The following is a 19,984-nucleotide window of genomic DNA, read 5'->3' as shown; positions in this document are numbered from 1 at the left end:
ATCATCCAAATAGTAGCAAGAAAAAGTATATCACAAGAAGAGTTGGCAGCATTGATTCTGAGTTTTTCCTGCAGAATAGCAATGTGGTAATAAGAGTAAATTCTTGGGATAGCAAAGCCAATAGCCCTACAAATGTCAGTCATATATGTGTACCATGTATGATACTTCTGCTCTTCTGGGAACAAATGTCTTTACAAAGCTTGTCCTGTGTCTGTCTCTTAGATGATAAATACAGCTCACTGACTTGTTGTATGTCCCATCCCTTTTCTGTCCACTTATAGATGTACTCCAACACAGTCGCTTTCAGTGACGAGTTCATCGCACTGCAGCCATTGTCGAGGGCAAGGAATCAGCTGAGCAAACTTAGGTAGAGTAGGAGGAGTAGAACCTCGTTAACTCTTCTGCATGCTAAAGGTCAATTTAAAAATATTCAAAAGATGGGCAGAGGCATGAATTAAGAGTGGGGCATTTTTGTTAGCACAGCTCTGTCTCTAATTTGACCTTTGCTGGTATGTATGTTAAAACCTAAAAAAATATCCATTTCATTGAGATGAAAATTCAGCATAACAGGACAGAGATCTGTACTGTTATATGTTTTATACCTTAAGTACCTTTCCTAACACAATTCTAATGCTTCTGCTTGTCATACTCGTATTTAAGAATGCTCCTGCATGTTGAGTAATTTAAGCTACAGAAATTCATCATAAAATTTGAAGTTTTAAGTTTCAGTTACTTAGAAGTGAGAGTTGCCTATTTTTTATCTTGCCTTAATACGTGTTGTAAATACACATGCATATTTGTCTTTGTATACTGTAATGGCTGCTGAAATATTTCATATCCTTTGTACTGTTTAGTGCATCTATAAATTGAATAACAGATTTTGTATCTCATATACATCTTTATCTCCACCAACAGATTCATTCTGTCAGTTTCTGCAAAAAATAATTAGTAATCCCAAGATATCTTTTGATGGAACAGAATGAAAGTTTAAATCCTAGAACTTTTCATATTAAGATACCAAAGTTATATATTAACTTCAATTCCAGTCTGGTTTGAAGAGGAAAAGTAATATAACTAAAGTTTTTTTCTTTGTTTTTAGTTTTGGCACCCTTCAGCTTCTCACCCTGGATTTTTAATCATATGTATTTTTTAAATTCTTTTTTATTCTGTAGATTTCTAATCTGTCTGTGTTCACTTGATCAAATGAATGACTTTGACAAGCCCTGCTTAAATAACTTAAGTAACCCTGTAATTTTGAACTCTTCCAAAATTTTACCAAACCTTTTGATTTTATTATTCCTATTAGTACGAGGGTTTTTGAAATATTCTACTTTGAATTACAAAGATGTATAATTTTAGATGATATATAAATGGGCGTTTAAGTGGTAGTCAACTAAATTTCATGTTTTTAAAACGAGAACTAAAATGAAAACAAACTTGGAAGATTTACCTCCAACTTTGATTGAGCCAAATATGTGTATCATTTTTATCTATATGTGCCTTCTGAAAACAGTGCGTACTTACCACATTTTTGAACATCTAATTATGAACTTAAAGGCAAAAGGAGAACTCATTATTTAAAAGAACACTCTGGTAAGCAGTTTTATGAGGATTAACTTTTGCATTGTGAATAATCTTAATATTTTTATTAAATCATATTTTCACATATCATGGTGGCTCAAATCAAGCAACATTTTTTGAGCAGTGATAGACAAAAAATGAAGCACAGAGATTGTAAATTAAAGATATCCCACTCCTTAATAGTGTAATAAAATAGTAAGCTTAACATTCATTCATCTGTGAAAGAATACAATGGACGCAGGGTACATGAGTCACGTAGTATTTCCTACAAGCCACTCTCCAATCAGGTGGTGTAACAATGGGAGAGACCCTGTTGGGTAGTCAGTAGGCCAGAGTGCTAGCCCAGCATGCCCTTGGCACTGCACCCTCTCTATTCTAATCAGATTAGTTCAACTCTGAGCTTCAAGGTTCTTCACCTATCAGATGACCATTTTACATAGTACGGTCTTCTTTACTTACTATCAGCATCAGCAAAAAACAAAAAGAAATATAATCAACCAAAAGTCAGGCAGAAATAACAATTGCTTACATGAGTGGTGAATGACCACTGGATGGGCATTTGCTCATAGCTTCATGAAGAAAAAGTGCCCACAAATATCTGTCTGCTGGTACACCCTGTGAATTTTAAATGCATCTTGTTTTTGAACCGTGTTGAACAGTATTCCTGGGTGTGGTCCATGATAACTTGTTTACTGTTGTGACAGGAAAATTATGCATATATTGAATGTCTTTAAGAGTTTTCAAATCTTTTATAAGGTTAGTATTGATACTTCTTAAGAACCATTAACACAAAGCTACTAATAATTTTTTTAAATAAAAGAAAGCTCATTTTTAATATTTTCCACTCCCTTATAAAAAGCAAAGCTATAATAATAAGCTATCTTTACATAAACTGACTGTACTCTTGAAAGCAAGAAATTCTGCTTTATTATTTATGTATATAAAAAATTTACTATAGCATTTTTTATAGAAATAATTATTGATTAGTCCTAAGACTGAGAAAACACATAGAAATGAGGGGAAAGTATGTTTTATTGAGGACTTTTTTTTTAAAGAAAGGTTGAAATTTTTAAATTAGCTTGGCTATGGGCACATATTCCTTAGAAGGTCTCTGATACTTAAAATATAGAGGGAATTCCCTGGCAGTGCAGTGGTTAGAGCTCCACACTTTCACTACTGAGTACCTGGGTTCAATCCCTTGTTGGGAAATTAAGATACCACAAGCCATGAGGCATGGCCCCTATGAAATAGAAAAGGCAAAGAATAGAAATTGATTTAAGTTAGTTAATACTCACTAAAGATATTTTAAATTAAGGATTTAATTAATTTTGTTTACTAAATCAAGTCAAGCTTCCTCCTTACCCATATGTGTAACATTTGAAAGGCTATATGATTGACCCTTCCACTCTGCTGAAGTCCAGTTAGAGAAGTCTTCTGAGAAGCAGCATGAGAAATATGAAATGAGACATACCTTTGCAATAAGAACCCTAATTATTGGTGGCAAGGAATTTGTTTAATGGAAGAACTTGAATTTTACTGACGGAAACCTGGTTTTAACTTTGTGCCCTGGATAACCATGGCTTTATTTTGTGTGCTCTGTTGTATGCTCCTTAAGAAGCTCCTATTAGCTCTCTTTTGTGACAGTAAATGAATGTGGTGTTGTGTGAACTTTCATTTGTGCCTCACAGATTGTGGACCCTGACTTGCTGTTTTGATTCTAAACTTATATACAGTGAGAGTATTGTTCTGTAATATGAGACTTGTTGCTTTTCTGTCCTTCCAGATGGAAGAAGATAAGGGTTCAGTCAGCTCAGCATATGAATTTGCTGAAAGCAAGCACAGAGGGGAGGACAGTAGGCACCTGCTAGCTGAGGCTTGCAGCCAGCAGGACAGTTCTTGCACTAGGTAGTACTGCGCTGGACCTCCCGGGGACATCCGCCGCGCTCTCAAGCCTGGGGCACGCTGTGGGAGAACTGCCCTCACGTTCCAGTGTTTACTTTACGCTTTCCTTCACTGTTTCTCATCTGTTGTTTTCGTTTACCTGTTTTCCTTTTTTTGTCATCTTTACATTTTTTATATGTCTGTCCCCGAATATCTCATTAATCTTCCTTTGGAGTTATAGTTAAATCTTACTTTACTTCAGATTCTGTCTTACTGTATTATAGTCAAGAATTTATTCCTTTTCACTTCTTTTGAAAATATGTCATGCTATTTCTCTTATTTCTGAAATCACTTTTCCCGCTTTATAGCTGTGTGTCATTTTATCCATGTTAATGTAGTTAGACACTACATTACTTATCTAAGTCTCCCCCTTGAGTTGAACGGTCAAATGACTGAGTGCTTAGACCTGGTACTGAATAATTTTCTGTTGACTGATATTCAACAAACTCTCAGTTCTTACTTTTCATTAGCGTTCATAGTTACATCTTTGTAATAAAAAAGTGTGAATTAATAAAGACTTGATTAATTCCCCTCTTGAGAAATAAACCCTACCAACTACTTCTAGATCTAATTGGGATATGCAAAATATTTAATTGGTAATAACCAAGGAAGATAAAAATTCTTAACCACTAGTAATTGTATTTTTACTTGGGCTGTTTGCCACTTTGGATATTGTAATTACTGGTCAAGAAGGTGCTATTGTGTCATCTGAGATAACCCTCATAAATGGAGAAATTTAAAACAAAGCTACTTGAAGATTATAAATCAGACAGTGGAACAGGTACAGTAATTTGAAAAAAATGTGACTTGAAAAAAAATTTTTTAATTAGATTCTTTTAATGAATTGCCCAAAATGGAAAATGCTGAGGATTAGTCAACTGTCAGTCATCATCATCACTATTAGTTGAAAAGAAATCCAAAAGAATTCACAATTTTTATTTTGTTCAGGGATATTTCATGTGATTATCTTTACAACATATTTATCTTGTATTTTGATAAACAGATTTTTAGTTTTTAGAACATGCACTCATTGGCTGAAAGGAAAACTCAGCTGAAGGGTGCACTGGTTAAAGGGGAAAGCTGGCTGGGATTTAGATTATGTCCTGGTTATTTCCTAGAGCAGATAATCCTTTTGGGTCCTGACTATGCTAATACTGTGAAATTATGTCCTCTGTGATAAAAGTTCCCCAAAGGTTCAAGTTCAAGTGGATATTTCAAAAGACATGTATCTGGTGCTGCTTTGCTTTAATATGTCCATTAAAATGTACAGTATAGTTGAGAATTGGGTTCATAGAATGCCCCTATTAAATAATAGGGGCCTTGTTATGATTGTTTTTCCAAAGGAATGATAAGTGAATTCTTCTATCATCCTGTGACAGATGGTCTTTCTTCCTATAAATAAGAAAGCAGAAGAACCCTTAGACCATGGATATGATTTTAGTAAAAGTGCTGGAGGTGTTACCCTGATCTGCAGGGTTTTTTCTGCTTATCACTAAACTTAAATTGGTTGAATAAAATGTATGTTGAGTATTTCTCTTCTCCTGTATTTCTGTCTTTGGCATATATTTTGAGGTAAAAATCACTTTTAAGTAAGTGTTAAATAATCCCTCTTTTCTCTGTTTTCTTTCTTGAAATGGCATTTGTGTCTCTAATCAGAATTTGGTTAGCCTTGCCAAATCAGACAGAGTTATGCTGAGCCTTAAATGTTACCAAGGGCCATAGACTCTCCTAATTATCTCCCTCTATGTCACCTGCCTCTTAGGCTTTCATTGTTCTGTCATTTCTTTCTCTCTGGATCCCTGGCTCTACTCTAGATGCCCTTTTCCAGCTTGCACCTAGTAGCTACCATAGAGGTATCAACAGGATGCTAGGGCTACTAAACCTTCTCATTGTGGATCAGGGTGCTGAAGTCCCAGACCTGAAATCTGCCACCACCACCAACATTTTAAGCAGTTTCAACCAGCTACAAGACACCTTCCTCTCCTTGTGTGACAAAGATAACATAGAAATACTACTTCATTTAACAAAGAAGCTAACTATAGAGTAGAAAACCTAAATAGGCGTATATTCAGTTATTTGCCACTAAAAGGCATGCTTTTCTGAATGAGTAAAATTCTATAAACAGAATCAAACATTTAAAAGGCTGATAATAATAAGGCATATCTGTTAAGTGTGACACTTTACAAAACTAATGTTATTTTCAAATCTGTGCTGACTTACTGAACAGCTTTTTCATCTGGAGGTCAAAATGAAGAAAGATATTAGTATTGATATTATTTCTACCAAATAGTAATGATATGCTATGTATGATTGATACTTAGAAAACTGATTTCTTAACATCAGCTCTGCTGATGAGTTAATAATTGCTATTCAGATTCACCATCTCTATTAAAATGGGAGATTTTATCATTTTTCACAGATACCTCATACTCTTATTCATCTAAACTACAAATTCCTAGTCAGATATTGTCTTTTTTTTTGTAATCACATTATTAAAAGAGTCTCAGTGTTTTTGAAACAAGGAATAAGCCAAATTTATTACAATAAGCTTGCCTAATAATGTATGTTTATTTTCATACTTAAATTTAGGCAACACATATGGAAATCTCCTTTCTAAGGATCCCTAAAAGTCCGTATAGAGTTATTTTACTTGTAACTATCTTTCAAAATTGTTTATTTGGGGAGAAGGAAAAAGGAAGGGAGTCTAGGGAAGTAAAATGAACTTGCAACATGTTTTGGAGAAAAAGGCCTTGAATAAGAGAAGCAGTTATTTAAATACCATCATTAAACAGCTACCTCTTCCAACTCTCAATAAGGACTTGAAGCTGATACTGGTTTTAGGGATTTTACTATTCTTAACCAAATTTGGAAATTGGTAATATTCGATGACTTTCTCTATCTTACATTTAAAAGAAAAACATTTCCTAAACAGGAGCCTTTTTTTCTCAACATCATTATAGTTTAAGGCTTCTTTCCAAATACCTCCTATAAGGCTAAGCAAGGTATTCACTTTGATTATGAAGTATGTAAAACAATTTTAAGAGCAGAAGAACAGATGTGGTTAATAGTTTGATTAAACTTTATCTGATTTGATAGGTAAAATGTCATGGGAGTGACTAAAAAACTTAGAAGTGTTATGACAGTTTTCCAAAACTTAGAAGATTCAGGAAAGATTTTTGTAGAAGCAACAGGAGAAAATTCTAAATGTTTGCCATCATTGATGTGAAAATATTGGATATAAAAGCAGTAAGCTAGAATTTATTTCAGAAGGGAAGTTCTGTAAAGATGAAAAGTTCCACTAGGCTTACGTACCCATATGGATTGGCTTTCCATAGCTGTTTCGCTTGGCAGCCCTTTTAGCTCTGAGTTATGTAGTTGTTTCTGAGAAGTGTCGTGGAGAATGATTCTTACCAATAAATCAAAATTTCTGATAAGTTAAAAGGTAACTTTTTAGTCCACTAAGTAGGGTCTCACTCCCATTATTTTGCCTTATTTCTTTTCTAGTATTTAATAATAGTCTTTTTTTTTTTTTAAGGTAATGACCCCCCTCCTTACTTTGAATGAAATGAGACTTAAATGCTGCACTCTCAGTTATACTGGAAGCTATAATATGAGATCAAACATGTATATATGGGAAAGTGGTAGAGCTTGGAGGTTTCCTAGAGAACAGTATAGTGTTTCCAATAGATAGCTTTACAGAAATGCAGTTAACCAGCATTCAGCATTTTCAAAGCAGGTGGGGGTTTTCCCCCTTAGGGAAGAAAAAGAAAAGTATTTTACTTGGTGTGATCAAATGGTGATCTGAGAAATCATTTCTTTATATACGTTTGACATTTTAAGATGTTTACTCTCTGTGTTGAGTTGCCCATAGTTTAATACCTGTCCTCAAGTTTTAAAGTAAAAGGTGATGAGTGCAAAGAAGGATAATTACCTAAAGTCAGATCCAGACCTAAGCACTGTTCTGCATGTATTAATATGTGGACACTCAAATGCTGTTGACTTTATGGATGGTATCTTTAGTGAATCCCTGTCAGTTGGTTGAGCCCCAGCAGTTACTGAAGCACATGCTGTTAAATTAAGAAAAACCAGACAAACTCCTTGTTCGAGTTTCTAGTCTAGTTCAGTGCTTTCCAGATAAATGTGATGAAGTACCAGATTGTTTTCTTGGTTTGTTGATCATTTCTAGTTCATCACAGGCCAATACTTTTGTAAAATACAATAAAAATGAATTACTAGGAAATGCAGTTTAAAAGATATATAAAATAAGCCCCAACTTTGAAATTATTAGATTGAACAGTTACAAAAATATTCTTGTCAGATTGCAGTAAAATTGTCTAATCTCTTAATCTCACAGACCAGATGCATTGTGTTCTCATGGGCCAGTAACTGTTTGCAGACCAACAATGATCCACAGATCACACTTTGAGGCACACTGGTCTTTTTGCCAGGGGGCACGAGTAACAGCTGCTCTTTCAACACTTAGACTAAATATGTGCTGAATGTACATAATGCTTTTCTGCCCACATAATTACTCATTCTTTTTGCTTAGCCTGGAATGTTCTTTCTCTCCCATCTTCAGCTATTGAAATCCCATCCAGTCTTCAGTATGCATTTCAGATGCCATCTTTTTCATCAAAATACTCTCCCACTAATACCAACAACAGCAGGTAGTTTTGAGCTTCCCTTCCCCTTTTTTGATATTTATAGTCTGCCTTAGATTATAATTATAAGAAGGCAGTATAACAGCATGGTAAAGAGGTTTGGGCCCTGGAATCAAAGAAACCCAAGATTCAAGCCCCAGCTGGGTGAGCTTGAATATATTTTTAACTTCTGTTTCCTCATCTGTAAAATGTGTTTAAGTCTGGTGCCTATCCCAAAAGCAGTTATAAATGAGATAATCCATGAGAAGCTTCTTACCTAGTAATTGGCACACAGTAAGCATTCCATTAATATAACTGCCATTATTACTTGTTTCTGACTTACCTCCCACCCTTTTCTTTATCCTTAACTCAGTAGATTGTCCCCTTTAAAAACCAGTACAGCGCCTTGCTCAATGAAATACAAGGTGAATTTAAGTGCTTCTGCCATTTAAATGATACAAACAACCATTGGAGTAGAATCTAGAGAGAAAGAGGTTACTGATAGTTGGACAGGTGGGAGGATTTTATAGAAATGACAGTATTTAAACTGATCTTGGTGTTAGGAGTCAGCATGCTGCCCCTAATTGGTGACAGGCCCTGACCCATGTTCTCAGGCAAGGAACACTGCCTGGTTGGCTGTGTGGACACAGGAGCATTTAAAGGTAGATTAGGAAAGGCAGCCTGAGGTCAGGTTATAAAGGGGTTTATGGGCCTGTTTGAGGTGTAGTAGTTTCTCACTGAGCATGTGGGAGTTCTAAAGTTCTGCTTCCTATAGAGGCTGGTTTTGAGATGGAGGAGGCTAGAGCCCAGTGACCCAAGAAGGAAACTAGGAAACTGGTTAAATCCTGTTACCTAAACCAAGATTTCCTAAAATCTTCCATTGAATATTAATATTCCTCCTGGTATTGATTAATTAATGTTCCCTGGGGGGAGGGGAGGAAGGGAAGTTCCCCCCAAAAAACCAAATTTGCACTGTGTCTAACTCTCCCCCTGGAGACTGACCATACAAACATAACTTCTTGGCAGTACTTTACTCACAAAGTGTTTAGACATTCCTTGAACTAGGGTTTCTTAAACTTAACACAAAACTTTTTTCATGCAATGTCTGTAAATATCTCAAAAAACACAGTTAAGAAATAGTACTGTAAACAGTCCTAAATCAAGAGCATTATAATGAAAGAACAAGCTGAAATTTGGCTGTTCCTCACTCAGTGTTCAGCAGATCCTAGGACGCTGATGCAGTCAGTTCATTGCCAAAAAGGAACCAGGTTGTCTCACATTGCCTGGTATTTGACAGGGTTATTATGAGCAGGGTTTTTGCTGGACCTAACCAGTTGTTTCCCTGGTGGTTCAAATGGTAAAGAATCCGCCTGCAATGCAGGAGACCCAGGTTCGATCCCTGGGTCGGGAAGATCCCCTGGAGAAGGAATTGGCAACCCACTCCAGTATTCTTGCCTGGAGAATTCCATGAACAGAGGAGCCTGCTGGGCTACTCATGGGATCACAAAGAGTCCGACATGACTGATCAACTAACTGACTTTCTTTCACCAGTTGCTTAGGTTCAAAATGCCAGGTTATTTATGTTCCATCATGCTTGTGTCTTCTGTCCATTGTGCCGTCCATGAATGTACCCTGTTGCCATGCTTGTACTCGACACTTGGTGACTCCCAACCTTTGTGAATTGCAGCACTCCAATGAATCTATTTTTGTTGTTTTCCTTCCTCTATTTTTGAAAGATTTGTTATGCAGTATGTTATACATGTAAAATAAATGAAAATAAGTTTGTTTAAAATGATGACCCTTGAGAAATTTAGGAGTACCCTTGACTCTGTCAAAACCAGGTTGGGAGTCAGTGGGCTATGTGGTTATACCATTTTTTTCCCCTTATTGTAACAGGATTGAAATTATTAGTACTGTGGCTTTTAGTAATCTTGCCAGGTTGTTTGTTCCTTCTTAATATAAAGCTTGCATACTTATAGAAATTAATTCAGTTTTAAATCAAATAGTACTACTTATTTAATCAACTTTAATAATTTATCATCAATTAATTTTTAAAAAAACAAGACGAGCTTATTATGGACATGTTTAGCATTTAATAGTTGCTTAGCAACTTAAGGCAAATGATGCTTTTTTCAAGAATTATTTACGGTGTATGTATATATATCTATATGGTGTTTAGAACTTAGCACATAGCAAACACTATGTAAGGTGTTTGCTGCTGTTGGAGTTATTGCTGAAGATTGGAATTCAGTCCTGCCTGGTTATTTTCCAGTCTTCAACATAATTTAAACTCTGCTTTTCTCAGTTACTGGACATTTTAAATTGAAGTTGCAGGAGCAGTTTCACCTAAAAAGTTCGAAGAAGAATTAAACTTCATTAAGTTTCTGAGTGGTTGATGTAAATCATATTGATCATAATATATTAAGATACTGAAATCCACAATCTTGGGACTTCCCTGGCAGTCGAGTGGTTAAGACTGTGCTTCCAGTGCAGGGGACGTGGGTTCCATCCCTGGTTGGGCAGTTAAGACGCCATGTGCCGTGTGATGGGGCCAAAAGATAAATTTAAAAAAAAATTTTTTTTAATCCACAAACTTTCCAGATTTATACAAGATTCAGCTACTTGTTTTATATAACTATTTTACTCAACCTCTAATTTAGGACATAGTGCCTTTTAATCATTCTTAAAGTCTTCCATACCTGTCCATATTATATAAAACATGTATACATTACTTTCAGTTTTAAAGTGCTTGTTATTTTTTTTTAATGCTTTTTGGAAGTCCAAATCTATCAATAACTAATATTTTTCTGCTTCACCTCCTCAGCTTACTGAAACAAATTCAAGTATCAAGTGCTTGGACTCCATGTGCTGCTTCTCAGAAGGAGAAACAGCGTGTGCATCTGTTGGAAGAATGCTGGAGCGAGTAATAGGAAGATGTAGTCCATCCCATGTCAGCAGGTGTGAAATTTCTCTAAGTAGCCTTTGCTGCAGATGAGTATCCTATAAACTGGAACAGGTTGAACGTACATCTCTAGATACCTAATCAGTCAGCTCCTGCTTTTACCAGTTGAAGCAGGAAGTGTGCTATTTATTAGCACTCTTTGACGCTATTTCACTTTGTGGCTTTAAGATAGGGGGTTCTTTCATTAACAAAGGAAGAGAAAGCACTTTTGAAGAGACTTTTCATCTAATGAACAAAATATTTTTGCTTTACAGTCTTTCTCAAATGTGGTGAATAGGAGTGTGTATATGGTACTCTTGTTTTTATAACTATAACTGTCTCTTTTTTGTTATACCTATACTATTTTATTTCCTGTATTTGTTTTGTTTGCTTTTTGTATTTATAAAATAATTGCACATAATAGGAAAATCAAGAGATTTTGCTTTTCTTATTCTTCATGTATATTGTCTAGTAAGTCATTTGAGACTTTGGGATATTTATAAACATAAAAATGGCTGTATTTCTGCTCTCCTACACCTTTTTATCTTTGTGATGAGGTTTTAAAATAAGTTGTGGTTTTAAGTTTTTACTGCTATTTATGGTCTAATTAAAAGTTTATAAGTTAGAATGGGTCTTTAAATTATGGTTTAGAAGAATTTTATTGTTTTTTGTCCCTTCCCAAATGTATTTCTTGAATTAGACTTGCCCTTTTGAATCATAACAAAAATACCATTATTACCACTTAAATTATTTAAAAGTGAAATTGATTCAGCTCTTTCTGCATTTCCCCAAGAGACATACTGTTATTTAGAGAATATTAAGAAATAGAAAATTGTTTCACACCTTGGTGTTCTTTAAGTGAATGATATTAAAGTTCCAGAGTGAGAGCAGCAGTGCCCTCGTGCTCATGATGTGTTAGCGGTGGCTCAGATGGATGGTGACTTCTGCTGTCCACACAGTGCCACGTGAAGTCGTATCACTTTCTATATGTGCCACGCTGGAGAAAAGTTTGGAAAGACCCCATGAGCAGGAAATCAAGGGTGGAGGCAACACTGCTTTTATCTGTTGATAAAAGAATTTTTAATATTTGGTTGGGTTTAATGTTTTAAAAGTGAAGAGCATGACATTATTTTTATTATTATATTCTTAATTATTATATATTATTATTATAAGGTACATTATTCTTGTACCTTAGAATTCAGGTAACTTTTATTGGCGAACTTGTTCACTCCCACTTTGCCTTTAGTTATGGCCATTTCTTTATGGTACCGTTGCATTTATAAATAGAATTCTTTTAATATGTATATGGTTTCAGTCCCCATTTGTTGATTATAATGTGATCAAGAATATTTCCATAACACTGTGACATTATTTTATAGTCATCTTATTCCATATATAAGAATTACTATGAGCAGCTGAATTTATTGGGACATGTATGACTTACAAAATTGTATTATAAAATGCATTATAAGAAATAGTTCTGTCATGTACCCAGGCCAGTGAGTCTTCCAAAGGAAGTTCCAGAGAGACTAATATATATTACTTGTTAAGACAGGTTTACTGCACAGAACTAAGGTGGGAATTAGACTGAGATACTATAGAACTTGTATATAATTTTTTATATATCTTTTTAGCATGAAATTTCTGTTTAATGACAATAAACATCTTCACTAACTACTAAAACGGAAATAGACTAGAATTAGTTTTAAATAAGCCCAGAATATTTTTCTGTTTTACATATATTCCCACTTTCTGGATATCAGCTATTAAGGTAATGTGCCCCATTACTCTTAACATAGCCATTTTTTTGCTGCATTATCCCTTTTGAACCTGCCCGAGGGATTATGTGGGGTTTCTTTCTGCATGTTCTGTTGAAGATATCTGTTCTCATCTGTACTTTTTTTCACTTCAAGTTGTATCTCACTTTTTTCTTTTGTAAGAGTTTTTTTTTTTTTTTTTTGCTAATAAAATGTTTAACAGTAGTGAATATCTCATTTGACAGACTATAAACAGCCTTCCAATTTTGTTCAGCATCTCCAGTTATGTTATTGGTTACTACTGTCGTTATCTACCGGTCTTCTTCAAATGAATAATCCAAAAAGTCTTCTGAGATTTGGTCTATTTTTTTTTTTTAGTGGATAAAATTATATGATATGCAAAACCACTTTGTGCCTTTCTAAGGGCTATATGAAAATTACCATAGATCCATTAACATTATATTTAAACTTTGAAAAGTCATTTGTTTTTGTTTTTTTACATGTAATTGTTTTAGTGAAGTACATTTGGCACTGTTTTGATTTTGGAACAGCTTCTATTCTACATCTCTCTCATGTCTAATTTAAAAGGTAGGACAAGATTATTCTACATCTATTATAGGATGTAGAATCCCTTGGATATTTGTTCCATTAACATTAAACATAAGAGATAATGGTAATCACTTGAGGAATATAATTAGTGCTTTCATATAACAGATTTCAAATAAAACTAATAAAGTTTTACCATCCTTTATTCTACTTACATTTTATTAATTGATGTTGTCAAATAAATATGCCATATCGCAAGCTACGTTTCAAAGGTAGCATCATGGTGCTCTATAAAAGATTTGCCATGTTGTACTCTGAAGGGCTGTGCTTCAGCAGTAAATGCTTTTCTGTATGTAATTTACCAACAGTTACTTATCCTAATCAAAACTGTCTTTTAAATAGAAAGGAGTTAATAGTTAATATATAACTCAGTGTTTAATATTCTGTCAAATATGATATTTAACAATATAAATGTATATATGTGTTTTAAAAAAGATCAAAAATGAAAGACAGCTTACCTAAGAGGATTTTCTATGTAAGCAGTGGTTGAAAAACAGGAAAAGCTAGTATAAAATATTGGTTTAGGAGTGTTGTTTATGGTTATGTTTTGTCATCTGTGTCTGAGCATACTTTTCCTTGCCTGAATACTAAGAAATGTTCACAGTCTCATTCATTTATTTTACAAATACTGAGTACCTACTATGTACTAGGCATAGTTCTAGGTACTAGAGAGACAGTAGTGAACAAGCCCTTAAAGGAGTGTAGATACTGTTTAAGTTTTCTGGAAACTAGTAAAATTAGAGAACCTGTAAATCACTTCTTTAGTTGTTGCTTGTTTGTCTTCCTCTTAACCAACTTTGTAAAGTTTTCTAGATTCTAAACTTCACTGTGATTATGCTCAATCCATTTAAACTGAAACTACATACAAACTTTAGAGTCTCTAGGAAACAGATTTTTTGAGAAAAGTGAATTTGGGCCATTTTAATGCTACTGTCTTCCTCTAACATCTTTATTTAAGGAAAGTGGGAACCCAGAAAAAAGTTACATAAAATGTATTTATTGTTAAGTGCTTTTAAGTCTTCTAAGAACAGCCACCTTTAACTTGGTAATTCTAAACTGTCCTTGAAATAGGTTAGGCTATTTTAAGCATGGCAGGCTATTTTCAGTCTTAAGTTTTTTAGCTGAAATTGGTACAGCTGCAAATAAAGTACTATATAATGAATTGCTTACAGTCTTTTCATTCAGACAGACAGAAGTTAACTTTTTACAGGCCAATAGAGGATTATTTGTTCTTAGTTAAGTGAAAACCCTAGTGATTTCCAGGTGTCTTTGATACCTGTTGAATATTTGTTCAAGCTAATTATGCTAAAATGTTTAGAATAGAATTTATAGCTGAAAAGAAATAATAATATAATATGAACATACTGTTACTTCATTCTAAAGCTTTTGGTAACTGGGCTTTTTGTTTGTTTGCTTTTGTTATGTCAAATACAGCCTAGTTGCTTTTCAGTAAAACCAAATGTGCATAACTCTTAATAACATACTTTTTTCTTACTGAATTGTTAAGATTTTAAGAGTATCTCATGCTTGACTACCTATAGAAATTGTTTTAATACTAGTGAATTTTGGCTAATATTTTTATATGATGACTAGAGCATTATTTTCCCAAATTTTTATATAATATAAATAGAATGTTTGGTCATTCAGTGCTAGTAAAAATAACTTCTCTTTAGCTTTTAAAAATGAATCAATCTGCATTTTGCTCCTAAGTTTTAGAGTTAATTTTTTTCTCAATTGATACATAGGTCCTGGTGAGCCAAACTTTTCTCTTATTGTTACTTTAGATCATGGAGTGCATCGGATCCTTTCTATACCAACGACAGGAGCATCTTGACCCTCTCCACAATGGACTCATCTACTTGCTAAAGGGGCAGTAGTACTTTGTGGGAGCCATTTCAACTCCTTTCCTAAAATTGAGTGTGAGCATCCTGGTAATGGCCACACTACCTCTGTGGAATTACTTTCTGAAATCTCTGATTCTAGTTCATGCCCACTCATAGTTATAATGGCAAACAAACAAAAAGCATTACCATGCACCCATGTCAGCCACCCTCTTAATTTAAACATGTTAAAATTTGTGAGTAAAGAGACATTTTTCATCTATCTCGGTTGTCCCCATGTGCTTATGGGACTCCTAATGGCATTTCAGCCTTTTGCTAAGGCCACTATATTTTAATATAGTAGAAAAGGGAGCTAATTCCTAGTTAATTGTATTTTTTAGTATTAGCTTGGTTATTGAGTCTTCTATTTAAATTGCTTCTGTAAATTATGCTGAAAAGTTTGCCTTGAAAACTCTATTTTTTTATTAGACTTATATTTGAAGCTTTTCATGGGAAAAGTTAATGTGAATAGTAAGGAATTTTGGTCCCTCAGTGACCCATGTTTGTTAATTCTTTAGTGCTTTCTAAGTTCACAGAACAAATTAGGAGAATGCATTTCCAACTATTATTTACTTGCACTATGGGTAGTATTGATAAATATATATCAGTCCCAAACTTTCTCTTAGTGTACTGTAACACAACCAGTTAAGTTAACCATATACATGCAAAAGGTATATCATATCATATGTAAATCAAGTCCATTTACCAAATTTCAAATTAATGTTTACTGTTTTCATGACAATGTAAAGAACCTATAGTGGGTAAATTAGACACATTAGCAAATTATTTAATGTGTTTATCATTGGATCTTTTGCATGCTTTAATTTGGTGAATATATGTCAATTTGCTTTTTCTTGTCTATCTGAAGGCTTTGTTTGTAGTATTTTACAGTGCTGTTGTGAAGTCCAACTATATCAATAAAAGAGTTTGGAAAGTATTTAAATATTGCAAATAGTTTTAATTATATGAAAAAAATTTTAGGATAATTAAATCAGTAAATGAGAAGAGCCTCTTTTTGTGATGAGCTTAGAACTGCTCTTGCCTTTCAGTAAGCTAGCTCTTAGAATAAAGAATTTCAGATGAGAATCCTGTTATTTTTAGGTTAGTATGTTAGCTAAATTACAGCAGCCTACCACAGTAAAGTCAAGTTTGCCCAGTGTCCCATCATAAGGTATGGCTATAGAATGTAAATGAAATAAACTCCAAAATGCTAGATTATATGGGATAATGGCTGCAATAAATTTAAGTTTTATAAATGATTAATCAGGTTTGTATGACTGCCATTAATTCACTGCAGTTCAGTACTTGATTTCCATCCTGAATTTAACATGATACAGTGCTGTCATTTGTTTTAATAAAAAGTAATGTTTTAAAATTTGGAAATGATTATTTAAGAACTGTTCCTTGAGTACATATACATTTAAAATTGTATGGGAATGGTTGCCAAAATTTCCTGAATATGGTAATTCCTATCTGTACACTTATTTTTTGCACAACCCTTCTACCCCTTTCCCATTTCATGAATATAAGACTTCTAGAATTGGGCTGGTAGGGAAAGAAGCATACAATTAAGACTTCATCTTTGTTCACTGGTAAGCTGTTTTCTTATTTGTCTGCTTCAGTAATGCAAGGATATATTAGGTTATAAATTTCAGCCTAAATATTAATTTTTGCAAGTAGCCCATCTTTACCTTAGATTGGGTTTAGGAAAATGCTGTTATTCTGGAAATACTATAAAGGGATATAAAAAATTTACAGTGTGTACTCTCACCAGTTCATGTTTCAGAAGAGGAAATATTGCAGAAAATTTTCAGTAGAGTATTAGTGGATGACAATGGCAAACTTGCTCTTATATGAACATTTTACAAGACATTCTAGTTTTGTAAAATGTTCATACAACAAAATGACATTTTGTAGCCAGGCATTGCATCTACTTTGGTGTTTATTTGCCATCAATTTAACTGACTGCTAATACTAGGGAAGGACTGCAAAGCCATCAGGCAGTCTCTGACCAACTACGGCAAGGCATGAACTCAGTCAGCCTATCTGGTGCTCAGAGTATGATTGATACAATTTTCTGCATTCACTATTTGAAGTTATTTAGGAACTTTGTATCTGAAAAATAGCATCCACTGACATGCTTATCCTACTCTATTGTTCAAAACCTACTCCCTTTAAAGGAATTCTTGTAAGAAAAGGATTTTCTGTTATTTAAGAAAGTAACAGTGTTGTCTGCAAACTTCCAATAGTTCTGTGTGCTAGTCATTTTGTAAAACTGTTACTGCATAATGAGTATTTGTAAATATTCCTCCTTGCATATCTCTTTAAAATGATTTGGAAAGTACGATGTTGATAATTAACTTATTCTTATCTGCCAAAACCAGGTACGATGCTCCGTGTGTTATTGCTGGTTACAGGTCTCAAATCTATTTGCCTCGCTTGCTTGTGTCTGCCTAGTCTGAAGGCTGTAGCCCTGAAGATAGTAGCAATCGCCAAGTCAGTTTCCAAAATTGCCCATCAGCTGCTTTAGGTGACTCAGCAATCCTGCTTGTTGACTTTCAACAAGCATTAGGCTCACACTGGAAGGAATAGTGTGGGCCAGGGGAACTATAGCTACCCAGGCTTGCTGTGGAGTTGAGAAGGAAAAGGGGGAGAATTAAGTTTGAATTTCTCTTAACTAACCTCCTCCTTGGGTCTTAATCTGTCTGATGTCCAGTGGCTTCCCAGACCTGATTCAGACTCTGGCACTGTCCTGAGTAGGAGGTTAAACAGAGGCAAATCAGCTAGTTAGGGAATACCTTTCTCCAACCAGGGTCATTTCTACTGCATAAGATTGTGAAATTGGCCTTGTGTGATAAGCTTGAGACTCCTATCTAATAGGCAGGAGTCACAACCACTAAAATATTTACAATTTATACCAAAAGTTTTTTAAAATAGAAAAGGAAAAAATCATCCCATGTCTGTGTTTTTCCTTTAAAGATCAGTTTAGGGTGTAAGCAGGTGTTAATAAAACTAACACACCAAAGAGTTAAATGAAACACGTTTTGTTATTTTTGGCCCCCCTTTAGAGATACTTTTATTTCTATCTAAAATGTCTTCTGTTTTCATAAAAACAGAACATTATTAAAGTGCTGTTTATGTGAGATAACCTGAATGATATTACTGCAAAAGATCATAACTAATGTTTGTAATAATGGGGATTGTTAGATTTTTATGAATAATAAATAGTTGGAAATACTATCATAACAGTTTAAAATTCTGGACCTCAGACACTGTGGCTATCTAATGGAACTTGTTATCTTCATTGTCAGTAAATGTAGCATACCTGTTGTGCAGCTCTTAGTAATTTTTTAAAGTTTATGAAATTATATTAAATAAAAAATTTCCTATATAAGTAAGTCTTTTTTCCATTATTTAAATGCATTTCAAACCTCTCTCTGCTCATCAAAACCAGCACTGCCAGGTTTTTTTAGTTAAATTTTACTGCATTTAATGTAATGCATATAATGTTATTATATGCCTTTCACTAACTGCAGTTTTCAGAAATCCAGTTCTTTTGTTACCCAGGTTGCATAGATTATCAGTACAGTTTTTGAAAGCTGTCTGTTTGAAATGTACCAACTGTAAAGACCAACACACGTAAAGAGCAACACACTTCAACTACAAATGCACCATTCATGAAAAACCAGCCAGTGTAAATTTGGAACTGCCTCCAATGAATAGAAAATATGTACTTTCTGGGACTTCCTTAGCACTCATTGGTTAAGACTCCAGTGTTTCCAATGCAGGGAGCACAGGCTTGATGCCTGGTCAGGGATCTAAGATCTCATGTGCTGCATGGTGTAGCCAAAAAATGTAAAAATGTGTTCATTAAAATATACTGTATTTATATCTGAAATATTCCACTGTCCTAATGATGCTCAGTCATTGTAAACACAATTTCATTGATGTTTATTAAAAAGGTAAGCTATTGTTTTTGTACATGTGTTAGTATTTGCAAAGGAAGACAATGTATATATTTTTTTATTTCTGAAATGAGATAGAACATGATCCTGGACAAGTCAATTTATCTAGGCCTCTGTTTTCAAAGGAGTTGAGGACTCAGACTATCTTTAGGATATTCAGCCTTTAATGTTTATTGTACAACATAATGAATCATGTTCCTAATGATTAAGACATAGGGCAAGAAAGTAAAATTTTATGAGCAGTATTTCACCAGAACATGTAGTGAATTCAAAAACAATTGAAGTTTTATTTTGACTCAAAAACAAAGCTGTTGTATTGGGTTGGTTAAAAGGTTCATTCACTTTTTTCCCAAGTTGGCTTTGGTAGCGCTTAGTTGTCTTTAACTTCATTCGGAAGTTTTGTTAGATTGTACTGTGACAGCTGTCATATAAAAGTGCATTTTAAAAAATGAAAATTGATGGATTTTTGTGTAACCATTTTAATATTGAAGATGGAAGAAAAAGCAATATTTTCAGCTTTATTATTTATTCTTTATTATTTTAAGAAAGACAAAAATGCAACTGAAATGCAAAAAAAAAAAAAAAAAGTGTGGTATATGAAGAAGGTACTGTGATCAGCATTATATACCATGCAGAAGATAGCCAGCATACTAAAAATATGGAAAATCATTTG

At 34.1% G+C, this 19,984-nt stretch overlaps 1 protein-coding gene across 6 annotated transcripts in view; it reads left to right on the top strand.

Moving 5' to 3' along the window:
- The window catches only part of ATP11B (ATPase phospholipid transporting 11B (putative)), a 111,782-nt gene extending 93,042 nt beyond the window's left edge, over positions 1 to 18,740 (top strand). For 3 of the 6 annotated variants that reach the window (XM_015092532.4, XM_015092535.4, XM_027958021.3), the window contains 2 exons: positions 10,987 to 11,120; positions 15,251 to 18,740. In XM_015092532.4, coding sequence (XP_014948018.2) covers positions 10,987 to 11,120; positions 15,251 to 15,332 — 216 coding nt within the window. In that variant the 3' untranslated portion in view covers positions 15,333 to 18,740. Of the gene's footprint in view, positions 1 to 281; positions 368 to 3,364; positions 5,053 to 10,986; positions 11,744 to 15,211 lie in introns of those variants that run through there. The other 3 variants (XM_042234015.2, XM_060405038.1, XM_042234013.2) reach the window with 3 other exon arrangements.
- Positions 18,741 to 19,984: the final 1,244 nt, after the last annotated feature.

This window comes from Ovis aries, chromosome 1 (genome assembly GCF_016772045.2).
Source record: "Ovis aries strain OAR_USU_Benz2616 breed Rambouillet chromosome 1, ARS-UI_Ramb_v3.0, whole genome shotgun sequence".
NCBI classification, from domain to species: domain Eukaryota; kingdom Metazoa; phylum Chordata; class Mammalia; order Artiodactyla; family Bovidae; genus Ovis; species Ovis aries.
The sequence above is the reverse complement of the archived record's forward strand: the minus strand, read 5'-3'. Positions and strand labels throughout refer to the sequence as shown.